Below are 26,658 nucleotides of genomic sequence, written 5' to 3' on the forward strand. Positions count from 1 at the left end.
TGTCCAGTAAGCAATATTTTAAACCGGACATTTGAGATTCCCAATCGGACATGTCCGGCGCATATGACGGTTTCCAGACCCCTGTATTAAACACCTTGTAGGGGTTCCGTGATAGAATAGGCCCCAAGCAACATATGCTGGCTGTAAGAGGCAACGAGATGGATCAGGTGGTCAGGCTTGGTGACTTGGTTGGTTGGATGTCAACATCCCCCCAACACAGTGGATTGTTGCTTACATTTACAATAGCCATCACTTGATTGTCTTGACTCAATCATAACTGGAATAATGCTGAGCAAACTTTAGATAACAACAACAAAATCAATGATTGGAAAGTGAAACCAATCATCAATGAAATTGAATTAGACCAGCAAGTCTAATTACCAGATGATTTCATTAATTCTACATACTGGGTAATCAGGACAGGGATATTGACTCAGCCATCATGCATACTACATCTGATATTGCATACCACATCCGAGATTGCATACCACATCCGAGATTGCATACCACATCCGAGATCATTTCACAACTTATTTCATATTTCTGATGATTCCATTCACTATGTCCTCCTGTCTGTAAATGAGAACCTAGCTGGGCAGTCGGGCACCATCAGCATCCGAAAAGTCTGCCCCATCTCCTTGTGGTGCCACTCCACTTGGAAGCGCAGCAGAATCTTTGTCAGAAGAACATACAGGTCTTGCTCAGCAAATCTTCTTCCTGTTAAACACACATCACAACTCAACTGAGTTTACACCACACAGCATTTCAAATAACAGAAGAGGGCACAGTTGGCCCTGTCATCTAAGGCGCCGCAATTCGCTGTGCTGAATTGTGTCCTCGGGCACGCCAGAAACCAATGATTATGTTTCTAGGTTTGTCAGCAACATACCGCTGCTCTTGAGTTTCACCAAAGGGGACATCTGAGACCTGCATCACTTTGGCCGTTCTTCCGACATAAAGCCGTATGCTGTGATATAACTGGCATACTGTTCAAAGTGGCATTAAACCTAACTCACTCACTTACTCAAATAACAGAAATATTTCCAAGTAGTGGAAAGATCTTGAGAAGATCACCGGATTAACCTAAGACAGCATGTGTATATATATACATATATCTCAACACCATTATTTCAGGAAGTGGGTGAGTGAGTGAGTTTGGCCTAACGCGACTTTGGACAGTATTTCAGTTACATCACACCGTGTCAGCTTGATGTGGGAGAGAAGATGGAGGTGATGCAGGTTGAAGACTATAGCCACTTTTGTAAACAGTGACTCAAAATCCATCAACAAAGGATTTTGCACTCGATGTGATGCAATGCAATGACATGCCAAAGTGCAAATGTCAAATTATAAAATATTACAAAAATGGAACATATGTGTTGACCCCCAATACTAACTACACATGTACCAACTTCCATTACATTTTGAACAATAATGCCCATGTAATGGCCCTAAATAGCTTTTCAATATGGCTGCTGTGATGGCCATATTGAATTTCAGATTCAAACCTCTTGATTAAATTCTGGGGTCATCATTGTGGGAATAGACATGTGAAATTTCAGCCTCATTGGTCCAAAGTAGACATAATTTATGCATAACAACTTCTTTAATACTGTAAATAGCAACGTTTCGGTATAGATCCTTGTACCGTTGTCAAGCAAGAATCAGTATTAAAGAAGTTTTAATTCATAAATTGTGTCTACTTTGTCATCCATCAACTTGTAATGTCTATCAAACAACTCATTGGTCCAGTGGAAGATGTTTACAGCTGCCGATGCCAACGGATGCCAGACAAGAAGGCCATGACAAACGCTCACTTGACTTTTAGTCAGGTAAGCTAAAAATGTTTTAGACATTGCACCATGTAGGCAAATACAATTCATTATCCCATGGACCTGTGAAGATCCGGGTTTGAATAGGTCTTCAGCAAACCATGCCATAAGAGGTGACAAACATGATCGAGTGGTGTGACTCGATGACTTGATTGATGCATGTCATCATATCCCAATTGTGTGGATCGATGCTCATGATGTCAATCACTGGATTGTCTGGTCCAGACGTGATTATTTACAGACCGCCCTCATATAGCTGGAATATTGCCAAGTGCGGTGTTAAACAACAAACCAACACACTCACTCCAACAGGTACCACCACCAAGAACCCTTGCATCCTTACTTTAGATTGGGTGGTCAAGTGGAATAACAGAGTAAAAGATCTGATTTTATTAGAGATAAGGTCAATCTGATGGCTACACAGCACTCACCTGCACACATCCGTGGCCCATGGCTGAATGGTGTGAGGATGAAGGGATGGATGTCGTGGGCGGAACCTCCGCGAAGCCAACGCTCAGGAAGAAAAGTCTCTGGTTCATGGAAGTACTCAGGCTTTTTGAAGAGTACAAAGTTGTTTAGTTCCACACGAGTCTGTAAAGACATGTGACAGTAGTGGACAAAACAATGGTAGGCGAGTTAATCAAATAATCTGATAGTTTCCTGTGACATCATGTTTGGTGACACGCATTGTGCCCATGTGGAACATTGAAACATTGTCTAGGAGCAACGAGCAAATGCTTTGACTACTTGGCTAACCTACCGTGTTAATTGTTGATGAAGTACAATAGAATTCACTGACAGTCGACTGGAATCTCTTACTAACCCTAGCAGGTACCTGTACCCCCCTCACTCAACCCAGAAGGTGCCTGTATCCCCTCACTCACCCCAGCAGGTACCTGTACCCCCTCACTCAACCCAGAAGGTGCCTGTATCCCCTCACTCACCCCAGCAGGTACCTGTACCCCCTCACTCACCTCAGCAGGTTCGTCCTCAATCGCCCCAGCAGGTACCTGTACCCCCTCACTCAGCCCAGGAGGTACCTGTACCCCCTCACTCACCCCAGCAGGTACCTGTACCCCCTCACTCAGCCAAGCAGGCACTTGTACCCCCTCACTCAGCCCAGCAGGTACCTGTACCCCCTCACTCACCCCAGCAGGTACCTGTACCCCCTCACTCACCCCAGCAGGTACCTGTACCCCCTCACTCAGCCAAGCAGGTACCTGTACCCCCTCACTCAGCCAAGCAGGTACCTGTACCCCCTCACTCAGCCCAGCAGGTACCTGTACCCCCTCACTCACCCCAGCAGGTACCTGTACTCCCTCACTCACCCCAGCAGGTACCTGTACCCCCTCACTCAGCCCAGCAGGTACCCCCTCACTCAGCCCAGCAGGTATCTGTACCCCCCTCACTCAGCCCAGCAGGTACCTGTACCCCCTCACTCACCCCAGCAGGTACCTGTACCCCCTCACTCACCCCAGCAGGTGCCTGTACCCTTTCACTCACCCCAGCAGGTACCTTTACCCCCTCACTCACCCCAGCAGGTACCTTTACCCTCTCTCTCACCCCAGCAGGTACCTTTACCCCCTCACTCACCCCAGCAGGTACCTTTACCCCCTCACTCACCCCAGCAGGTACCCCTTACTCACCCCAGCAGGTATATGGTACCCTCCAACAACTAGGTCTTTCTGGACAATTCTGGTCACATCCAGACCAACAGGGTAAAACCTGAAAGTAAATCAAAGTCATGTGAAGTCATGTGAAGTATTCCTGGAAGCTTCCAACTTACATTGTCTTACATTGCAGTTAAGGTACATAACAGCTCTGTTATGCAATATCACTGTCGTATCATGAGTGTGTGGGTCTGGTTTAACATCGCTTTAAAAAGTATTCCAGTTATATCACAGTGTGTCAGCTTAATGTGGAAGGAAAGGAAAGATCTCAGATCTTTATAACTTTGGTGAAACTAACAAGCATTGGTTTGGTGCTGACAAAGCCAGAGACATAATCGAGTGAACCTGGATTCAAACCAATGATCACAGCTTCTTGGGTGCCCAAGGGACACAACTCTGCACAGCAAATTGCGACGCCTTAGACGACTGGACAAACGATGCCCCCACCAGTCATTTTTATCAGTATTCAGCATGAAGGGTAAGGCTATTTTTCAGGGAATTATGATTTGCAGTCTTTAAATATGGTGTCAGCATTACATTTATTTGTATATAAATGTACATCACATGATCAAAAGGTGATCTCCCATTGGACAATAGTCTCAAGCTGTGCTTTAATAGTAAGAACATGTATTACCTGAAAGTCTCTTTGACACAAGCTTTAAGATATGGCATCTTCTGTATCATCTTTGCACTTATCTCCCCTTCCTGAGGAACCACGGCTCTAATCTCCTCCACCAGGTTCTGCTGCACGTTGGGGTGTGCTGCCAGGCAGTACAAGTTGAAGAGAGCAGCTGGGACTGTCTGGAGGAAATAACTACATTTATACCCCACTGCTGGGACTGTCTGGAGGAAATAACTACACTTATACCCCACTGCTGGGACTGTCTGGAGGAAATAACTACACTTATAACCCCACTGCTGGGACTGTCTGGAGGAAATAACTACACTTATACCCCACTGCTGGGACTGTCTGGAGGAAATAACTACACTTATACCCCACTGCTGGGACTGTCTGGAGGAAATAACTACACTTATACCCCAGTGCTAGGACTGTCTTAAGGGCCTATCTGGAGGAAATAACTACCGTATTTTCTTGAGTATAGTGCGCACCCATGTATAATGCGCACCCCCCTCTAGCGGGTTCAGTATTTTGGAAAAAGAAATATTTGAATACCAAGCGCAGAAAAAAATTATACCGTACCCCTTCAGCGAAGTTCCGGCAAACAAGCGGGTGAATTGGAGATAAAAAAAATCACCAGACATGTTGATTTACCGTTTAAATAGTATTTATTGTTCTGCTAGGCATTGTTTTATATCCAGGGATTAAGATTACCTTGTGTATTTTCTCATAAACTAAGCCGGAAACAGCAATCAGCTGTACACACGTTTTCTTGGAATCGACCGGTGATTCGGTCCAGACACACTCAATGATATAACTTTACAGGATTTTTTAATGCAAGGATCGGCAAAAAATGTATCTGAAACTATTTTTTAATCAGGAATAATATTTTTCTAATATCTTGTTAATTGAGATGCAGCTTTTACTAAACATATTTAAAATAATAATAACCCTAAGCGAAGCAGCTGATCGCTATTCCAGGGTATTATTTTTTACATGGAACCAATCTGACCAGTCACCGTCAAGGCTCACGCGCACGTGATAGCATGATCGCGAGAATTACATGTTGACATAGAATCGTCCAACAAAAACAAATATGACTTTTAACGAGTCAAAAGTATGGCATTTATGATATATGTATCCATTCTCTGTCAACTAAAGTCAACAAGGCGTCAATAGCGGTATTCTGACCGTGGTTGCTGTTAATAACGATGAGTTGTGCAATCTTCCTATCGCTTCACACATGATTTCGCCGACATTAATAAAAACAATATTAAAAGGAATTTTGAATAAAATTAATGAAATAAGTTACAAACATAAGTTCAGATATACAAAGAACACTTTTTATAGCCAGACAGTGTAATTACATGTTTAATTTGGGTACTTCAGTATGGATTTGTTGACATGGTAATTCCGGTGTTTCGTGCACACGGTAATGACTTTCAATGACATCCAAACTAATAATTCGTGTATAATGCGCACCCCCTTCTACAAAGCTGTGTTTTTTGGAAAAAAAGTGCGCACTATACTCAAGAAAATACGGTACACTTATACCCCACTGCTGGGACTGTCTGGTGGAAATAACTACACTTATACCCCACTGCTGGGACTGTCTGGAGGAAATAACTACACTTATACCCCACTGCTGGGACTGTCTGGAGGAAATAACTACACTTATACCCCACTGCTGGGACTGTCTGGAGGAAATAATGGGCTTTTGAGCTTGGCCACCTAAAGATCAAGATTATTGGTGGGACGATACAATCAAAACCTACCGTGCTGAGTCCATCCCCAAACAAGGACAGCGTGATGATGGAGACATCTTTAAAGCTGAGTTCTTTCCGTGAGAGAAGGTATGCGAGGAACGTGTACTTGTTTTCTGTCAGCTTGCCCTCATCTACCAATGTCTTGATCTCCTGAGCTGTTTCCTCTACTAAACGGAGCCCATTCCTAGAAGACAATACAGATGAGTGAGTGAGTGAATTATGTCAGATGCTGCTTTGACAGATATTTCAGTTATATATTTGGCATGTCCCTGTCAACTTAATATGGCAGGAAACCCCAAAGTGATGAGTGAGGGGGACACCAGAATTGTCTTCACACATTGTACCCATGTATGGAATAGAACCAGGGGTCTTCGGAGTGACGAGCGAACGCTTTAACCTCTAGGCTACCCCACCGCCCCCTGCACATTGAAATGAGACTGAAATACCTACAGTCCGGGACAGTCATGTTGCTGGTGAAGCTAAAGGTTGGAGTGTTTCAGTTCAGGTGGTCAGACTCGCTGACTTGGTTGATGCATGTCATCGTGTCCCAATTGTGTAGATCGATGCTCATGATGTCAGTCACATGATTGTCTGGTCCAGACTCATTTATTTACAGACCGCCGTCATATAGCTGGAATATTGCTGAGTGCAGCCTGAACAGCAGACAAACAAACAGCGATGACATTTCAATCGTCCAAGTCTCACATGTCTGACCACCTAAACCCCATATTACCAGTAGTCAGCACAAGGTACTGAGAGTGTTGAGGAATTAGATGCATCACAGTTCCTGACATAAAATGCAGTTTAAATTTAAGACATTTCAGTTCTTTATAGTGAGATATACTGTTGAGGAGACAAAACAGAAAATATCTCTACCCAGTAAAGTAGTCCTCAGACTCTAAAATGGTCTTCCACGTTGGGGTGATGACAAACTTATGTAGAGGTAGGGAAAACTTCATTTTGGTAGACTTATCAAACAAAATTCTGTTTGCGTCTGCCATCTTGTTTGCTTCTTCTGGAGCTGAATCATCCAAGTATCCCAGACGTGTCTCAAAACAATTCATTGCTGCAGCTGAAAAAAATGATAGCAACGGGATAAAGCCATTCATCACACAACTCTAAACTTCACTACTGCAATGAAAGTATAGGGTTTTTTTATTTTCTGTTTTATAAATAAGCCTTCCCCTCCAAAAAGAAGGAATTAAAAGTTATTCTTGTGAAACAACCATAAATCATCCATGACAACCGTAATATCTCTAATTTCAACCTAAGTTCCCAAGTGGAAAATTGGAAAAAAACCCATTATTTTCAAACTTGGTAAATTTTTTTAACCTCATATTTTCAAAAAAAGAGAGGTATTTTGACATTGTTTTCAATGCAATAATGTGAGAATCAGCATTCATGCTTCTTCCTCTTTATTGGTCCTGTCATCAGCGACCTCTACGAGCACCTCCACATGTCACCTCTACGAGCACCTCCAATTGTCACCTCTACGAGCACCTCCACATGTCACCTCTACGAGCACCTCCACATGTCACCTCTACGAGCACCTCCACATGTCACCTCTACGAGCACATCCACATGTCACCTCTACGAGCACCTCCACATGTCACCTCTACATGTCACCTCTACGAGCACCTCCACATGTCACCTCTACGAGTACCTCCACATGTCACCCCTACGAGCACCTCCACATGTCACCTCCACATGTCACCTCTACGAGCACCTCCACATGTCACCCCTACGAGTACCTCCACATGTCACCTCCACATGTCACCTCTACGAGCACCTCCACATGTCACCCCTACGAGCACCTCCACATGTCACCCCTACGAGCACCTCCACATGTCACCTCTACGAGCACCTCCACATGTCACCCCTACGAGCACCTCCACATGTCACCTCCACATGTCACCTCTACGAGCACCTCCACATGTCACCTCCACATGTCACCTCCACATGTCACCTCTACGAGCACCTCCACATGTCACCTCTACGAGCACCTCCACATGTCACCCCTACGAGTACCTCCACATGTCACCTCCACATGTCACCTCTACGAGCACCTCCACATGTCACCCCTACCAGCACCTCCACATGTCACCTCCACATGTCACCTCTACATGTCACCTCTACGAGCACCTCCACATGTCACCTCTACGAGTACCTCCACATGTCACCCCTACGAGCACCTCCACATGTCACCTCTACGAGTACCTCCACATGTCACCCCTACCAGCACCTCCACATGTCACCTCCACATGTCACCTCTACGAGCACCTCCACATGTCACCCCTACGAGTACCTCCACATGTCACCTCCACATGTCACCTCTACGAGCACCTCCACATGTCACCTCTACGAGCACCTCCACATGTCACCCCTACGAGTACCTCCACATGACACCTCCACATGTCACCTCTACGAGCACCTCCACATGTCACCCCTACCAGCACCTCCACATGTCACCTCTATGAGCACCTCCACATGTCACCTCTACGAGCACCTCCACATGTCACCTCTACGAGCACCTCCACATGTCACCTCTACGAGCACATCCACATGTCACCTCTACGAGTACCTCCACATGTCACCCCTACGAGCACCTCCACATGTCACCTCTATGAGCACCTCCACATGTCACCTCTACGAGCACCTCCACATGTCACCTCTATGAGCACCTCCACATGTCACCTCTACATGTCACCTCTACGAGCACCTCCACATGTCACCTCTACGAGCACCTCCACATGTCACCTCTACGAGCACCTCCACATGTCACCTCTACGAGCACCTCCACATGTCACCTCTACAAACACCTCCACATGTCACCTCTACGAGCACCTCCACATGTCACCTCTACGAACACCTCCACATGTCACCTGTACGAGCACCTCCACATGTCACCTCTACAAACACCTCCACATGTCACCTCTACAAGCACCTCCACATGTCACCTCTACGAGCACCGCCACATGTCACCTCTACGAGCACCTCCACATGTCACCTCTACATGTCACCTCTACGAGCACCTCCACATGTCACCTCTACGAGCACGTCCACATGTCACCTCTACGAGCACCTCCACATGTCACCTCTACGAGCACCGCCACATGTCACCTCTACGAGCACCTCCACATGTCACCCCTACGAGCACCTCCACATGTCACCTCTACGAGCACCTCCACATGTCACCTCTACGAGCACCGCCACATGTCACCTCTACGAGCACGTCCACATGTCACCTCTACGAGCACCTCCACATGTCACCTCTACGAGCACCGCCACATGTCACCTCAATGAGCACCTCTACGAGCACCTCTACGAGCACCTCCACATGTCACCTCCACAAGCACCTCCACATGTCACCTCTACGAGCACCTCCACATGTCACCTCCACAAGCACCTCCACATGTCACCTCTACGAGCACCGCCACATGTCACCTCTACGAGCACCTCCACATGTCACCTCTACGAGCACCTCCACATGTCACCCCTACGAGCACCTCCACATGTCACCTCTACGAGCACCTCCACATGTCACCTCTACATGTCACCTCTACGAGCACCTCCACATGTCACCTCTACGAGCACCGCCACATGTCACCTCTACGAGCACCGCCACATGTCACCTCTACGAGCACCTCCACATGTCACCTCTACGAGCACCTCCACATGTCACCCCTACGAGCACCTCCACATGTCACCTCTACGAGCACCTCCACATGTCACCTCTACGAGCACGTCCACATGTCACCTCTACGAGCACCTCCACATGTCACCTCTACATGTCACCTCTACGAGCACCTCCACATGTCACCTCTACGAGCACGTCCACATGTCACCTCTACGAGCACCTCCACATGTCACCTCTACGAGCACCGCCACATGTCACCTCAATGAGCACCTCTACGAGCACCTCTACGAGCACCTCCACATGTCACCTCCACAAGCACCTCCACATGTCACCTCTACGAGCACCTCCACATGTCACCTCTACGAGCACCTCCACATGTCACCTCTACGAGCACCTCCACATGTCACCTCTACGAGCACCTCCACATGTCACCTCTACAAGCACCTCCACATGTCACCTCTACGAGTACCTCCACATGTCACCTCTACGAGCACCTCCACATGTCACCTCTACGAGCACCTCCACATGTCACCTCTACGAGCACGTCCACATGTCACCTCTACGAGCACCTCCACATGTCACCTCTACGAGCACCGCCACATGTCACCTCAATGAGCACCTCCACATGTCACCTCTACGAGCACCTCCACATGTCACCTCTACGAGCACCTCCACAAAGCCATCACATTAGTTGTAACAAATTCAAAAGGACATAGGAATGAGACTTAGTCAACTGCATGGGACTTGTAATGATACTAAGTCCAACTGATTTTCTTAATATGACCAAATCTTTGACCCAAGCTGATTTTGTCTAAAGATGTAGCAGAAAAATGTGGTAAAAATTCATCCTTGGTCATGGAATTGCACATACTTAAGTTTTTTCTTGAAGTTGGCCATTTCACTCATTTAACCTGGATTGATCAAACCAATAGTCCAAAACTTGCCAGCATAACAAAGAAAAAAGGCTAGTTGTCACCTATTTAAACATGTCTTATAAATTTCATTCTAATATTTCAGCAAACTTTTGACATTTCCAGTGAGCCAAACAAGGTTGTTATCGTAACTTGTCCTATTGTCACCTTAGACTTTTTAAACTGAGTGAGTATGATTTTACGCTGCTTTCAGCAATCTTCCAGCAATATCACGGTGGGGGACACCAGAAATGGCTTCACACATTGTGCCCATGTGGAGAATTGAACTAGGACCTTCGGTGTGACGATTGAACACTTTAACTACTGGGCTTCCCCACCGCCCCTCGACATTTTAGAAGCATTTGGGGTTGGATGAAACCCAGGGAGCTGAGAATGCTCCAGGAATACACACTGGTCTGTTGACTGGGGGTATGTGAGACTTATACCTCTGTAGTGTAGAATTCATTATACATTGTACATGTATAATTGAAATATCATCTTCACCTGTTTTATTGTTATCACATAGATATTTCATAAGTACTACCGTATTCGACGTAATAAGCGCCCAGGGCGTCTCAAAATTAGAAATAGGGGGCTCTTATTAGAATATTATTTTGGTGGAAAAAAAACAGAGTTGAAAGATAAATTTCGTGGTTATGCTGACAGCCTGAAATGTTTATGTACGACAGATATATTTTTCTAGAATTTAATTACCCATAAATAAGGGTGCATATAACACATGAGTACCTATTGTAATCAAATAAATAAGTCTTGTGAATATTGTTCAATCGGAAGGGGTGCTAATTGGGATTGTTCACTAGCCGATATATTAGCAAATACCGCCATGGGCGCTTATTTGAGCAGGGCGCTTATTAAGTCGAATACGGTATTAGTCTTAGGTGCAATTTGACCTACATTCCAAAGACCACTTTGCCATTTCGTTCTCGAAATCTTCCACTTCATCATCTTCATTTCTTAATTTCTCGATCTTGGACACAAATTCTGAGGCAACTTGGTTAGTGAAGGGGAGGTAAGCGGTGACTTCCTGTGGTCTCATCATCATCTTCTGAACCGCAGTGCGGAGACGGTACCATTCTTCACCATTACTGTAAACAAGAGATAAGATAGATCAGGCTTTATTATCCCAAAGGAAATTTGGGTTAATTATTAAATGAATGAGTAAAATTTAATGACTCCTCAGCAGAATATCATGACAACAGTCAAACAAGTTATAGGAGATGTAGGCATGTTTAGAGATTAATTTATATTAAATTAGTCTGAAAAAAACATCTCCAACATCCAACTAATGGTCACTAGTGTCTTGGACTAGTGGACTTTAAGAGAGACTGGAATTGTTTTAATTGGCAGTCCAAGCAAGTTATTCTGAAACCACTTTCTTTGCCTGTAAAGTGAAATTCATAATGTATACTGACCATAAAGGTTTAGGATCATGAATATTTTTTTGTAGTTAAGGCACAATTTCATAAAAATATCCCTCAAAATGTCCATGATCCCTTATTCATTTTTTTCAGAATATATCAAATCTAGCAGTAGATAATTACACTAATTACATAAAGGCAACAACATCACAGTTTAACACAAGTCATGGGTTACATCTAGACCTGTACTGAAACTGGCACCAGATCGTAAAGCATAGGTCTCTGTAAGTTAACTTAATACCACAGCTTAAACCATTAAATCTTGTAAATGTAGCCATTACTGGTTTACAGCATTCGACAGCCTGGAAGCTCCCGCCAGAATTCATTATCAACAGCTGCATAACTTGGGCTTCATCGGAAGTCCCCTTCTAATGAAATCAGCTCGGGAAACGATGGTATACTATTTAAATAAACAGAAACATCATGGAGAATTCAAGTGGAAGCGGGAATGGCCATGTAGCTGAATGATGTAAAACAATCATAGATGCATTAATGATACAGACGACTGCAAGATTTTCAAAATTAGGGTACATTTAGATATGATCTGGCACAAAAAATAATGGCATTGAAAATATGAGTACCGTATTTCCTTGAGTATAGTGCACACTTTTTAAAAAAACACCACACTGCTGTGTAGAAGGGGGTGCGCATTATACACAAATTAATGAGTTTTGATTTTTTTTCCCCCCATGGAAAGACATTACCGCGAGCAGGTAACACCGGAAATACCATGTCAACAAATCCATACTGAAGTACGCAAATTAGTCATTTATTTAAAAAAAATAAAATTGAATCCGCTAGAGGGGGGTGCGCATTATACATGGGTGCGCACTATACTCAAGAAAATTCGGTACAACTCGAGATAACGTTTTGTACCCAGGATACATTGGGATGGTAAACTAATCCAGAGTGACCCTATCAGCCTCAACAAGCACCTGTAGAAGTACAAGATGCTTACGTAAAACCCAGTCCGGGAGACATGTTCCTCTTCCGTCTGTATTGCTGCACACTCTCCAGCAGTGGGGGGATATAGGGAATTTTGCCTTCATGCTGGTACACTGTTCTAAAATAGTCGGGGTCAAATACGTGTACCGTAGTGGTGCCGGTGACCGTCTGCTTCACGATCTTCCCATATTTGGCATGCAGCCATTTCAACGAATCTTGATACTTGTCAACATTCTTGAAACGTCCTGTGTCAAAAAAAGAAATGTGTTACATATACAACATTAGTATCCACAGTGTAAAAAATAACAGAGTTCATAGAAATCGTATGTGCATGAGCACAAATATCTCTTCACGTGCACCAGTGTATTGTTTCAGTCATCCAAACAGCATTGATGACATCATTAAAATCTTTAAAATATAGTGAAGCAAGGTTGGAATGACGTCACACTAGCAACAACTTTATAGCCTAAGACTGTCATCTTCCCAAGGCAAGGGCGTTAAATGACTATAAAAGTCCAGTTCCCACCCTAGCTGAACTAGTCTGGTATTCCGGAGTTACATTTTGGCTGGACTAACGAGTCTATGCATAGTCCAATCAAAATCGCACAACGAACTACATGGATTGGGTCGAATGCAGGATTTGCAAAGCTTGTGTACCACCAAATGGGCGTCAACAGATATTCCAATCTTTTCATGTTTTTAATCAAGGTGCTCAAGTGATCTGATGCACTTTGTGGCGCAAGACTCGTTTTGTGAGAAGAATAGGCTGCTATTCCACAATGAAGATGTCATCTGCAGATTTCTCAGTTCCATGAGCAGATGTCGTGCAGTCATTCAGGCCAATGGTGGGACACATATGCTACGAGGCTTTAGAAAGTGATGTAACCTGCACATGCAAAGACTCTTGCATTATAAACGTTTGATGACTTTGTTTCATTTGTAATCTTACACATGTGCCACATTATCTATTCTTTGTATAAGATAGCTAAATGATAAATTACAAAGAACAATGAAAAATGAGGTGTTGTTTATTTCATGACAAAACATTCTTCTATCATGATGTCATATCAGAGACCGCCTCTGTGGTCTTGTGGTACATCGTCCGCCCAGAGAGCGGAAGGTCCAGGGTTCAATCCCTGGCCACATCATACCAAAAGATGTTAAAAGATGGTACTTGTTGTTACCCTGTCTGGCATACGGCATTAAGAGGCTAAAACAAGGACAGGTCGGCTGGGAGTCAGTATACTGTGTCTGAGTGGGGTAGTCATGTTAACTGCAGCATGGTATCTCCGTGAGCTAGCACTAAAAATCGGCATCAGTCCGGACTATTACAAGCAGTCATACACACATACGTACATGCACGTCGCCATATAAGAGCAATAATCTTGGACGCGATGTTAAACCCCATTTCACCTCACCTCTAGAGATTTAAAACATACACTCGCAACTTGATGACGTCATACATTGGACAACACTATTTTTTAGAGGGTAGCGAGTTGTTTCCCTTATATGTAGCTGGGCAACCCAGATAAACGTTTAGTTTGTTGGTTTGTTGTTTAAAGCCGCACTCGGCAATATTCCAGCTATATGACGGCAGTCTCTAAATAATCGAGTCTGGACCAGACAATCCAGTGATTAATATCATGAGCATGGATCATGCAATTGGGATCGTTGACATGCATCAACCAAGTCAGCGAGTCTGACCACCCGATCATGTTAGTCGCCTCTTACGACAAGCCATATAACGAGTGGGTGAGATACAGCAATCAATAATGAAAAAAGGTACAGATAGTGGCCGTTAATTGTTTGTGAATATACAGGGAATACCAAACTAAAACCATGTTCTTAAAACTTGTCCGACATTACTGAGATCGGATTGTACTCAGGGAGTCATCATTATCTAAATCAGAGACCAGATACCGAGGGACAGGCCTCAGGGTTAATTAGGAACTGATCACTGCCGTGCAAGACAAAGCAATAATTATCGCGTGGCTGTGAGAGATCTGCAAGATTTGAAGTGAGTGAGTGAGTTGGGTTTAACGCCACTTTTAACAGTGTTCCAGTTATATCACGGCGTGTCAGCTTAATGTGGGAGGAAAGCCCGAAGTGATGCAGGTTTTAGACGTTTACCACTTCGGTGAAACCCACAAGCACAGGTATGGTGCTGACAAACCTAGAAATATAATCGGGGTGAACCAGGATTCGAACCCACAATCATAAGTTTCTGGCATGCCAAAGGGACGCAACTCTGCACAGCAAATCGCGGCGCCTTAGACGACTGGGCCACCCGTGCCCCCCGAGATTTGAAGGCTCACGTGAAAGTGTTTTCGGACTATATTCCCTTCATCTATTTCATCCACGTTAAGTTATGTTACCTTTCCTGATTTTGTAAAGGATGACAATAATTTATCGTAGATATGTCAAACTTGATGTAGCTTATAACATTTATTATGGGAAACTGAATCATGCACTGTCCTGATGGCCTTCATGTACATACAGAAAATGGTGGCCCCCTCGAAATTTGGAAAATAGTCATTTTCCGAGTGCATATTAGTCAAGTTAAATGTAATTAAAGTCCTTAGTTACTGGGGTGTATTATATGATCTACGATTCTTCTCAGTACCTGTGTAGTTTGTTTTGGTACTGTGTCAAAAACAGCAATCAAAATATATCAGTAATTGTAATTCTGTTATTTCGTCATGCTTACAACAATCATTATGCTACATCTTGTAGGACACTTATTTTAGTACTAAATTGATACAAGAAGATTTCATGTGCCTTTTTGCAGTGAGCACTATTTCGGTATATGGTCTCTGTTTAAATATACAATACTCGTAAATATTTTTAAAGCTTGTCAATTTTATTAACATCCTTAAAGAGGCTGTTTGAATGTTGATATCTGATATAAGAAATAAATGACTTGTTTTTTTCTTAAGTAGAAGTCATAGAATTAATCTCTTGAAAACCATGTACACATTTCTATTTGTGTGAAACATGTATTATTAACAGTACATGAACAAAACATTAATCACATAGAGTAATGTGATTGTGAGTGCGAGAAGGTGTGTGTGTGTGTACACACATAAGTAATTTATAATAAAGGAAAAAAACATGTCCAAATGAATGTATATTCATGAAATTGATCGTTTACCAAGATTCATACGTCATTAAACTTGCAGATTAACTCGCATGTACAAATTGCGGCGCCATCTGGCACGCTTTATTGTCAACATCGTCCTCTTGCATTTGGTGTCCTTATGCACGCCTGTTGGGGGACACACGTAAGGTTGATAAGATTATTTGCACATTCCTATATGCAAGGGGGCTATGTACAGTTCTGGGTAGTCAATAGCTTGTTGTATATACAAGTTTACTTTATATAGCCGGATATATATACAGGACACACTATGTACCAGGTTAGCACAGAGTGGAAGTGGATGTTGTGTTGCTGCCCGGAAGCTCCAGATGGCAGACAGTTGATGTACAACACAATGGGAATAAGGATCTTGAACAAGAAAATACGGGTAAGTGATATAGGAAATGCCCACACACATTATGTGAACTCTCAACATCTACTGAATGTCGTATTGAATCGTAGACCATTTATTGTGTGCTATGATGAATAGATAAACCACTAAACTCGTGAAGTTCACGTAATAATTTTCAAACAATCCTGATAGTGCAACACGTCAGTTTTAAATCACACACATCCAAGTACACACACGTCTTCCCATGTTTCCACATTCACCCGCTAACCGCACAGGCCGCGGATGCCTAAACGAGCCTCCTGGTGGTAATGAAGGCCGGGAATCAACCAAGCGCTAACGGTGAAGTGACACCAATACACAGGATATTCAAAGTCCTTTTACACACGCTGCAGTGACTTTGCCCACGCACGCGAAAAACCGGGTCCTGCAGTAGGAATTGAAAATCCACATCCCAAAGAGGCCACCCTGACTGTTGAAGTAATGGCAATTAAGTGATTCTAGACATATACACAACAACAAAAGTTCCTGTGACACCAATATTTTAGTGTATTTTTCAAACAAGTAAAGTTTGCTTTTCAATATTGTAGTACCTGTATGGAATCAGGTCACAAAAATGCAACTTATACAGAAAAGCATGCATTCCATGCAAAAGTTGACTTTTATGCAAGCCCCATGCATTTCACAACCCAAGAATGGGTATAAAAACATGTGCGTTAACGGGATTCCATATGCATTGTTTAGCATATGCATTGCTGACAACAACCACTCAGAAAAACAACAAAATTACACATTCAACATTTTGTTATTCAACATTACGAAATGCCACGCCTGTCCGAAAATGAGCCTCCGCGAGCTATTGGTATGCTTGAAGCAGGATCGAGTCAACATGATGTTGCAAGACAATTAAATGTCCACAGAAACACCATTTGGTGTTGACGGCAATGTTGGCAACAGACGAATGCAGTCAGAGACCATCCTCGGAGTGGCAGGCCATGCGTAACCAATAATAGACAAGACAACTGGATTCGAACAACACACCTACGAAATCAGTTCCAGCCAGCAACAGTGACTGCAAGAAGCATCCCTGGCCTTCGACGAATATATTCACAAACTGTACGTCTTCGCCTCAGATGTGCAGGGATTGTCGCCAGAAGACCCGCCAGACGTCCCATTTTGACAGGAAACCACCGGCAAGCAGTGGTGCAGACAGCATCTCCGCTGGACGGCCATGCAGAGGGAACAAGTTCTATTCACTGAAGAGTCTCTTTTTCACCTCAGCCACAGCAATGGACAGATTCAAGTGTACCGATATCTAGGTGAACATTACGTCAATCATTGTGTCAGGGAAGAAGATCGGTTAGGGACGGCAGTGTTATGGTATGGGGTGGGATTACAGCAAGACAGAGGACCCGTTTGATAGTGGTTGAGGGAAATCTCAATGGACAGCGCTACTGCGACGAGATCATCGGCCCCTGTTGTTCTACCATTTTTGCGTCGTCATGGCCCAGGCATTACCTTTCAACATGACAACGCCCAGCCTCATCTTGCTCGACTTGTTTACGGTTCTCTTCAACAAAACAATGTGAATGTCATCCCCTGGCCGGCTCGCTCCCCTGATCTCTCACCAATCGAGCACATGAGGGATGAGATGGATCAGCGCCTTCGATGTCAACCACATGTTCCACAGACACCCCAGGAACTTCGAAACATGCTCCAGCAGATATTGACAGATTTCCCACAGGACTTTGTGCGACGGCTGGTCCAATCCATGAGACGAAGATATGCTGCTTGCATCGCAACCAGAGGTAGACACACACCCTATTGATTTGTAAATTGACATTTTGGCATGTTCATGTTTTTTTTATGAAATCACGCATTTTCTGAAGTCAGTATGGCAAATTAAACCATTTGAACACTTACAGGGGTCTTTTATCTGTTGCTAAACGAAATTGTTTCAGATTTGGTAACAAACATAACTTTGCATTAAATCTCATTCAATGTCACAGGAACTTTTGTTGTTCAGTATATATATGTGATGACTACAGGGTAATTAGCCTTTGTCCATTGAGACAAGACTGATCCAATTCTGTCGCTATGACAGCAGTGATGTTTTTTAGTACACATTGTTATTTCTTTCATCTGGCATCTATTTCTTTGGTATTTTGATCTTTATTCATAACAATTAACTATTATCATTAAGATTATTGCATACTTTTGACCTTTATTTCAACTGATGTATTTTTAGACTGAATGGACTTGCATAGATTTACACAGTGTGCAAGTCAGTTCCTAATTGTACACAAAATTCATTTGTATTTTAAAATGTATGTGTGTGAATGTATGACAAATGACAAATTGTATTCAGTATTTCTGGCCTCATGGCCCATAGTACTAAACAGGGGTTCGGAAACCGTCATATGCGCCGGACATGTCCGATTGGGAATCTCAAATGTCCGTTTTAAAATATTGCTTACCGGACATTTTAAAAAGTATTGTCCGGACATTCTTAAATTTTGACCGGACATGATCAACACTTAGGACTGAGCAGTTTCTGTCTGCAGTTGCAACACAATGAAGATTAACTACACTGACAAGCTTTGTTTGTTTTGATTGCTGTAAATACATCGTACCTACATGATAGTCCAATCGGTCAATCACTGTAATAGGCAATAAACTGAGTTGACACTGATTAATCGAGGATTAATTACTGAGAACATCTTGTTAATTTGAGTGAAAGGTGTTTACAACTGTACATTAATACCTTGCATCATCAATGTACCTCATTATCCTCACAATGCTACGATACGTAACCTCAGACAAGAAGCGAAAGCGTGACGACAGCCAGTCGACCGATGCAGATCAGTCGAGCGGATCTGCCAAACCCTCAAAGTCTGGACGATCATTTTGTAAGGTTATATCCCATTAGTTAGACGTCCCATTAGTTAGACGTCCCAATTGTTAGACATTTTTATTTAGGCAAAGAGGGAGTATACCTACAGGTGTAATGGATCAGTCCTAATTAGATTAAAGTTCTGAGTAGGGATAGGGGACTCACAGTTTAGGGAGTATATATGTTACAATTTCATTAATTAACCTTACTCTCAGCACAGGTTCAATAGACATGTGATTAACTATGTAAACTATGGAGTAGCTTAATTGTCTTACTGTATGATTAGTTGAAGGAGTCGAGTTTAGATTATCTACTCATTCGGCGTGGAAGTGAGCAGTTGATATTAGATGGATATATTTACAACAGAAACCGCGAGAGGCAAACCTGCACACATTGGAGATGTGTCGTCAAGACGTGCAATGGGAAATGTACGACTGGCGGTGACTTTCTTCACAGTCTGTCGGAACATAACCATCCGCCTGAAGATGAAACCAGAGTGAACTTTGTCAGCAATCTTCCTAAAAGAGCGCGAGAAGAAACCACACAGACGCAGGCATCAAATGTAAAGTGTCATTAAATGTTAAGTATACTATTAAAGTATCTTTTTAAAGCTGCTTTGCTTTGTTTTTCAGATCTTATCTGGACTATTCCATTTTAAAGTCTTAGGTAACAAGCAAAAGGATTAGTGTGCACTCAACCGTTTAAAGTGTTGTTATAAGCTGTCTAACTATTGGGACGTCTAACTAATGGGAGGACACCTTTTGTAAGTCGTGGCTAACGGCTTTCACTTGGTTGACATACAATGAGGATTTGCAGATTTTATTTTTTTCAGTAGCTAGTCGTATATTGAATCTTGATTGACCGCCATTTTGCTTTCTCGGACGATCGATATTCAATTTTTTTATGGTCAATAATTAAGTACAGATGAAAAAAGTATTCAAATAACTATTGCTATCAACGATATTTTAGTATTTGTGATTAAATTATCTGACTTGTTTTTAAAAAAATCTTTAGTTTAAAAAAAAACTTTTCCCGTGAGGTCACGTGATAACCAAATATGGGATAATAGTCTCGATCCAAATGTTACAACGCGTACACTTGAGCAGACTCATGAATATAACTCATGAATATTAATTAGACCGTTCACTACGTTAATAGATCGTTATTATAACAGAAACAAACGTATGTTTACCATGTAAATCTAAAATGACATTATTTGTTATTAATTGTCCGGTGAATTAAATAATTTAAATTGAAACAATTCATAATTCATCATGTTATGAATACGTAAACTTGTAATGTGTGTGAAAAGTCGTACTAAAATACGCTATTTGAAGGGGGCGTGGCCTAAATGCAAATGTCCGATTGGGATTTTAAATTTTCCGGACCCCTGGTACTAAATGCAATGAAACTAATAGTAAAGTGCTCAGCAATATTACTTTAATAGAATCTAACAATATTCAGACCCGTGAAGAACCGGGTTAGAATAGGTCTTCGGCAACCCATGCTTGCCATAAAAGGGGACTATACTTAAGAAGTGACAAACAGGATCGGGTGGTCAGACTCGCTGAAATGGTTGATGCATGTCATCGTATCCCAATTGTGTTGATCGATGCTCATGATGTCAATCACTGAATTGTCTGGTCGAGACTCGATTATTTACAGACCGCCATCATGCAGCTGTAATATTGCTGAGTGTGGTGTTAAACAACAAACAAATTGTTGAATAAGAATGTCTACATTTCCCTATCTTGGGTAACCAAAACACAGGAAAACCCAGTATGAAATAGCAACATTTTAATTTGGATACCCAAGTTATTTTACCATTTTCATCAAATACTTTTAGCATTTCATAACATACACATGGATATTGCTATGGATTCATAGATAATCTAAACCAATACTTGATGCAATGTGCAAAATATTTAACACAAAAAAAATGCCTTCCAACCTCTCCAAGTACAGTCATAGCATCCCAGATTTTGGAGCCATACAATAAAATAGGAGTCATCTTGGTATCAAGGATAGTCACAACAGTGTGGTATCAGAGCTCCAGATAAGCTTTTGGTGTTGATCTGGGTATTCAAATTTCTGTTACCCACTAGTTTTTACACATGTGGGTATCTAAGTTAAATATTTAAAAACACTATTCATCGAGTCCCTGCAAACTGGTGTTGTGTGGGTTCGAGAGCTTTATAGGACTCAAAAATACCACGATACTTCCACCAGAAAGTGTGATGGCAAATGATCATGATGTAACTGTCATCCTGGGGTTTGGCAAGGTTGACGGAATGCCCGTTTATAATTTCAAAATAAGTTGCTGATTTGCTATTCGATTACGCAGGGTTACTTCACAATATTTTGATGATGCGCACAAGTTTTATTTTTGTAGCGTATCTGTAATGTTCGTTGTGTATTTGATACGCTAGGATTTTATTTTACTGCGTATTTCTGCATTTCTGATAGTAGCACAAATGGATAAAATAAAAAGAAAACATTTAAGCAGCTTATCTGGAGCTCTGGGTATGGTAATGAGCACATATCTTTTGAGTACAGAATACAGGCCCGTGAAGATCTGGGGTAGAATAGGTCTTCAGCAACCCATGCTTGCGGTAAAAGGGGACTATACTTCTCGTAAGAGGCGTCTAATGGGATCAGGTGGTCAGGCACACTGACTTGGTTGATACATGTCATCGATCCCAATTGAGTGGATCGATGCTCATGATATTAATCACTGGATTGTCTGGTCCAGACTCGATTATTTACAGACCGCAGTCATATAGCTGGAATAATGCTGAGTGCGGTGTAAAACGACAAACCAACCAACCACCAGAATACACAGGAAACACTGCCTTTCTTCCCTGTACAGATAATGCCTTACCCGTCTTCGACCAAATTAGTCTAGACGAAAATACAATTCCTAAATATTAATTATATGTTACATTTCGCATTTGTAAACCTCTATAACGTCACTTCTCAGTTTCTTTTAATGCTCTCAATGCTACTGGCGAACCCAGTCAACAGGCGCATAGTCAAAGGAGACCCCCAAATGAAACTCGCTATAACTGTTTAACGAGAAGGCTTTGAGTGTGTTTAAAGGTACATATGGTATGCATAAATGCTCGGTTTGCATATCAAAACCTTCAGTAGTTTATTTACCTCAAAAAGAAAACATTGCGAGTTAAAAAAGTATCTGCCAAATTTCTCGGCACATACGGTAACTAGCAGAAACGGCCATTGTTGACTTTTGGCACTTCACGTTAAGCAGTATGCAGTCCTTTATTTCCTTTATCGGTTAAAGGGGCACTGATCTCTGACAATTTACCGGGAAATCTCAACTACCTCGCGACCTGTGCTGCGCCAATCGTAAGCGCATTTGTCGCCTTTATCTTATTGAGAGTATTAGGGCGCATCATGACATTGGTCAACAAAATTATACCAGTTTTGTCTTGGAAATAATAAGGAAATGTTTGAGGGTAACATCGTTAAAGGTGATGAAGTTTTGATAAGTCACTTGATTGGTATTGTGTGATTTTTGTTTACACTACTTTGACTTGTAACACAAATTAAATATTTCATGTGAGCATTGCTTATTTTATCGATGTGTATGTTTTAGTCAATGTGTAAAATTACTAAAATGTTCACTTAGGCAATTTATTAAACTCCTAAAAATTCAGTTATTTTACAAATTGACTGAAAAATCAGTCCATTTATTTTATTATGACAATGAATTCCCAAAAGTTTGCTTTTTAATTTCATCACCTAGTGACTGAAAATGACAGGATTAAAAGAAAACGAAAGTCAAAGTACATTTCTATAATTTTTGGATTCTAATCCTTGCATAATTAGTTTATTTTGACGTTTTTAAGCCCTTTTGAACGTCTTAATAAATTTCAGAGACCCGGCCTCTGATATGGTACACACTTCAGACAGAAATAAGACAATTGAAGAAAGCACTGGAATTTTAAATAATATATTTTTTGCCAACAAACTGTAATACCATTTACAACAGTTGCTATTTCATGTCATCACTCTAAATATATTGAATTACGATCTAAACATTGTCGAAATTTGATAACTGCAGATTGTTGTCTCCTGCATGCCAATGAAATGAACAGCTGATGGTGTTAAACATGCCTCCCAGACAATCTATAATTGTCCTCACAAATAATTCCCCATCAAGTCGACAATGAACAGAAATACATAAATATTAGTGTAATTTCTCCTAAAGTCGACAATGAACAGAAATATAAGTCAAATGTAATTATTTGTTAATACTAATGCTAATATTTTTAAATACATGTATTCGCAGTGGAATAATTAATGTCTGAAAATAGGATATAGGGGGATATATCTATATAATATGGAAATATTACTTGCAACATTATTCGAGTCATAAGTACCGGAAATCAAATACAGTTTCCACTGTGTGAAGATGAAATATCTCTGAAAATTAGCAAAGTCTCATCACACACCAAAAAATCTCATTGCTTTTGGACCAGGGGAGATTATCTCTCATAGTTAAAAAATGAAGGTGAAAGAAAGTTATTTATTTGTCCACACCACCAACATGCATTAAACCACCAACAATTACATGAGTTTTCTAAACAACTTTTTGTACACTTGATGAGTGTCTGAAATTATAGGGACGAGTTGGTATGGACAAATTAATAACTTTCATGTCATTTATGATGAATTGTTGCTTTCATATTAATATTTATTTTGCATTTCATTGGTACGATTTTCCAGCAAACGGACTATAAGCAAGCTTTGCAAAGCTTTCGTCCAAAACCACACGTCCCCTTTGTATCGTCATATTGCTCATGGTGACACAAAAGATATGACGTCACAGTCGTATATAGAAAAGCACCACATTCCTAGCTATCTGTTGTCCCTAAAACATACATTCTCCTTGTAGATTTCTATCATGTTTATTGTTTTCTGCATGAAATGTATTGCCACACATCCTTTGAAGATTGTAGTAACCGCAAATTTGCATTTTGTAACCTATAATTGTCAATACAATTATTTTAATTTGCCTACCCACAATGACTGAAAAAATACCTTTTCTTTTAATATCAGCATCCGCAGTGATGCGGCTGTCAAACCAGCTGTTTCAATCAGAGGGGGTTTATTGTGATTTAATAGCATCTGACTGACCAATCAAAATCGAGTAATTTCCAAGTTCATGGAGGAATTCCCTTTACCAGACAAATGCAGTTATGATCAAATCGACTGGTCCGTTTTAAAACAGTAGATCTAGATCTACTAATTATGAATCAAATCCGACAAAGTCACATTTTCTTACCTAACCTGTAATCCAGCAGAGACCCCAGGTATGGCAGCCCCCTGGGACCAGGGATATCCCGAAACGGTTTCGGAGCTTGGACTGTCGTGAACTCTTCTGTTGGTAAAGCACCTGTGCTTCTCAGCCTTCTGCAAGTGTGACATTGTGACGTCCGTAGTCTTAACATAGAAACACAGCTGTTGTTGCACAATCGTATGGAGTATGTGTGCGAAACATTCATTCTGTCAGTGTTTCACTGTTGTGCATGACCCGTGGATTGGCCCACTTGATAGTAAACTCACTGATCAACAGAGCTCCACACCATACTTTCTTAGTGACTTTTCTCGTATGAGACTGTTAATCGGTTGTTTATTGCTTAGACGCTGTAAGGAGCTCAGCGATCATTACCAGCTCCTCACTGTGCATTTTGTCTGTTTCACTGTTCGTGCATGACCCGTGGACTGGCCCACGTAACAGTCTGTTTCACTGTTCGTGCATGACCCGTGGACTGGCCCACGTAACAGTAAACTCACCGATCAACAGATATGCCATTACAGGTGCTCCACACCATACTTTCTGAATGACTTATTATTGTTCTCGTATAAAGCCGTGAGATCGGTTGTTGATCACTTTAAAGGGGCACTGATCTAACGCAATTCCCCGGGACTGGTTGTTGCCTTTGTTATTGTTTTTTCCCAGTGAGTACCCGGATGTATAGCAGAAATCTAGACTAGTTCGCGACCTCTGCTGCGCCATTCGTAAGCGCATTAGTCGCTTTTATGGGTAGTAATAAGGGCGTATGGTCACATTGATGAACAAAATGAAATACAGTTTTCGAGATAATAAGGAAATGTAGGTATCTTTGTGGGTAGCATCGGTAATGGTGACGAAGTTTTGATAAGTCACTTGCTTGGTAATTTTGCGATGTACACAAAGTACACATTTCACCTGAGCATTGCTTTTTTTATAGTGTGTATTTTTTTTTACAGTCAAATGTGTAACAAATTTATTTAACGTCTAAATATTCAGTTATTTTACAAAGTGACTGAAAAACATTTCCATCTGTATTATTATGATAACGAATTCCAAACATTTTGATGTGTAATGTCATCACCAAGAGACTGAAAATGTTACGTTGAGAAAAGTACATTTCTACGTTGTTTGGCTTCTAATCCTACATAATAATCTGTTGTTATGTTTGTAGGCACTTTTGATCGTCTTAATCAATCTGGACAGATTTTTTAGTCAAAATGACTGAAATATTTACACATTTTATAAATTGCCTGAGAGAATCACTTTTTACAAATTGACTGTAATATATACACAAAGGAAAAGACCTGTGAAAACAACGTCTATCGCGCATTGAAGAATTTCCCAACCAAGACGTAGAAAAACAAGAACGAATCGGTTCAAATGAAGGAAAACAAAATGCAAATATCATAATTACAACCTACCAAATTTATGTGTATAAATGTTAGGCAGCGTCCTTGTTCGAGGAATGTATCCGTGAATATCCACACAAAGGAACAATATCCCACTCGTCTGCAGATGTACACAGAAACTTATTCGATGTCACGTGTCTCAGTAACAATCAAATATTTTAAAAGATATATGTCGTTTCGGGATATTATAACCCGTGTTCGTTTCTCAACTGATCACTTGGATTGTTTCAGGTGTTTTACATAGGTGTCAAGTCTCAATGGTCGGCTGAGAAAGCCCACGTGACAACTATTTTCATAACGTTCACGGTTCCTAAAAAATCCATTGAGTGATAGATAACAATGATCAATCAATCAACGTATAAGTTAACCCTTTGAACAAAGTATGTTGTTTTTACATCGGCACTTCACGCCATGGTATGAGTGTATTCCCTTTGTTTTAGTAAACCTAGACACTCACTCTTGACATATCCACTGTGCAAGATAACAGTGATTAATCAATCATCGTATTTTCTGTTAATCCTTTGATGACTAGGAACGTTCCGTTGATTTACAAAAAAATAAATCAACTCTTCATTCATCTCTTGCTGGGCTGCCACGTGCATATTACATAACACACATTTCACCTCACTTCAAACCTGGATTTAGATTGAATAATTACCCCAGACACAATAAATGCCAAATGGGAACCTTTGTCAGGTAATCTAAGTGGTGCTACCACTAATTGTACCTGTA

General features: G+C 41.6%; 1 protein-coding gene and 1 long non-coding RNA gene across 2 annotated transcripts; both read right to left on the reverse strand.

Moving 5' to 3' along the window:
- LOC124123530 (probable cytochrome P450 CYP44) lies at window positions 1–25,165 on the reverse strand. Its single transcript, XM_046486702.2, has 9 exons — window positions 24,506–25,165; window positions 12,833–13,064; window positions 11,351–11,541; window positions 6,764–6,959; window positions 5,897–6,071; window positions 4,137–4,303; window positions 3,479–3,557; window positions 2,264–2,423; window positions 1–717 (listed from the first exon to the last, which is right to left on the reverse strand). The coding sequence occupies exons 1-9, from the start codon at window positions 24,723–24,725 to the stop codon at window positions 560–562; spliced, it is 1,578 nt and encodes a 525-aa protein (XP_046342658.2). The 5' UTR covers window positions 24,726–25,165; the 3' UTR covers window positions 1–559.
- On the reverse strand, window positions 7,309–11,034 carry LOC125383484. Its single transcript, XR_007222774.1, has 10 exons — window positions 9,394–11,034; window positions 8,595–9,356; window positions 8,294–8,556; window positions 8,206–8,255; window positions 7,992–8,167; window positions 7,916–7,953; window positions 7,790–7,878; window positions 7,652–7,751; window positions 7,376–7,613; window positions 7,309–7,325 (listed from the first exon to the last, which is right to left on the reverse strand). It is a non-coding gene; the product is annotated as an uncharacterized LOC125383484 (long non-coding RNA).
- Window positions 25,166–26,658: the final 1,493 nt, after the last annotated feature.

Source organism: Haliotis rufescens, unplaced genomic scaffold, assembly GCF_023055435.1.
Source record: "Haliotis rufescens isolate VD_foot unplaced genomic scaffold, xgHalRufe1.0.p SCAF_23, whole genome shotgun sequence".
Lineage (NCBI taxonomy): Eukaryota > Metazoa > Mollusca > Gastropoda > Lepetellida > Haliotidae > Haliotis > Haliotis rufescens.

Excerpts from the sequence above, each read along its gene's own strand:
- LOC124123530 (XM_046486702.2), bottom strand. The coding sequence starts at position 24,725 with ATGAATGTTTCGCACACATACTCCATACGATTGTGCAACAACAGCTGT. Across the intron at positions 3,558-4,136 it reads TGTGTCAAAGAGACTTTCAG|GTTTTACCCTGTTGGTCTGG; the intron begins GTAATACATGTT and ends ATTTACTTTCAG. Across the intron at positions 2,424-3,478 it reads GGTACCATATACCTGCTGGG|ACTCGTGTGGAACTAAACAA; the intron begins GTGAGTAAGGGG and ends ATGTCTTTACAG.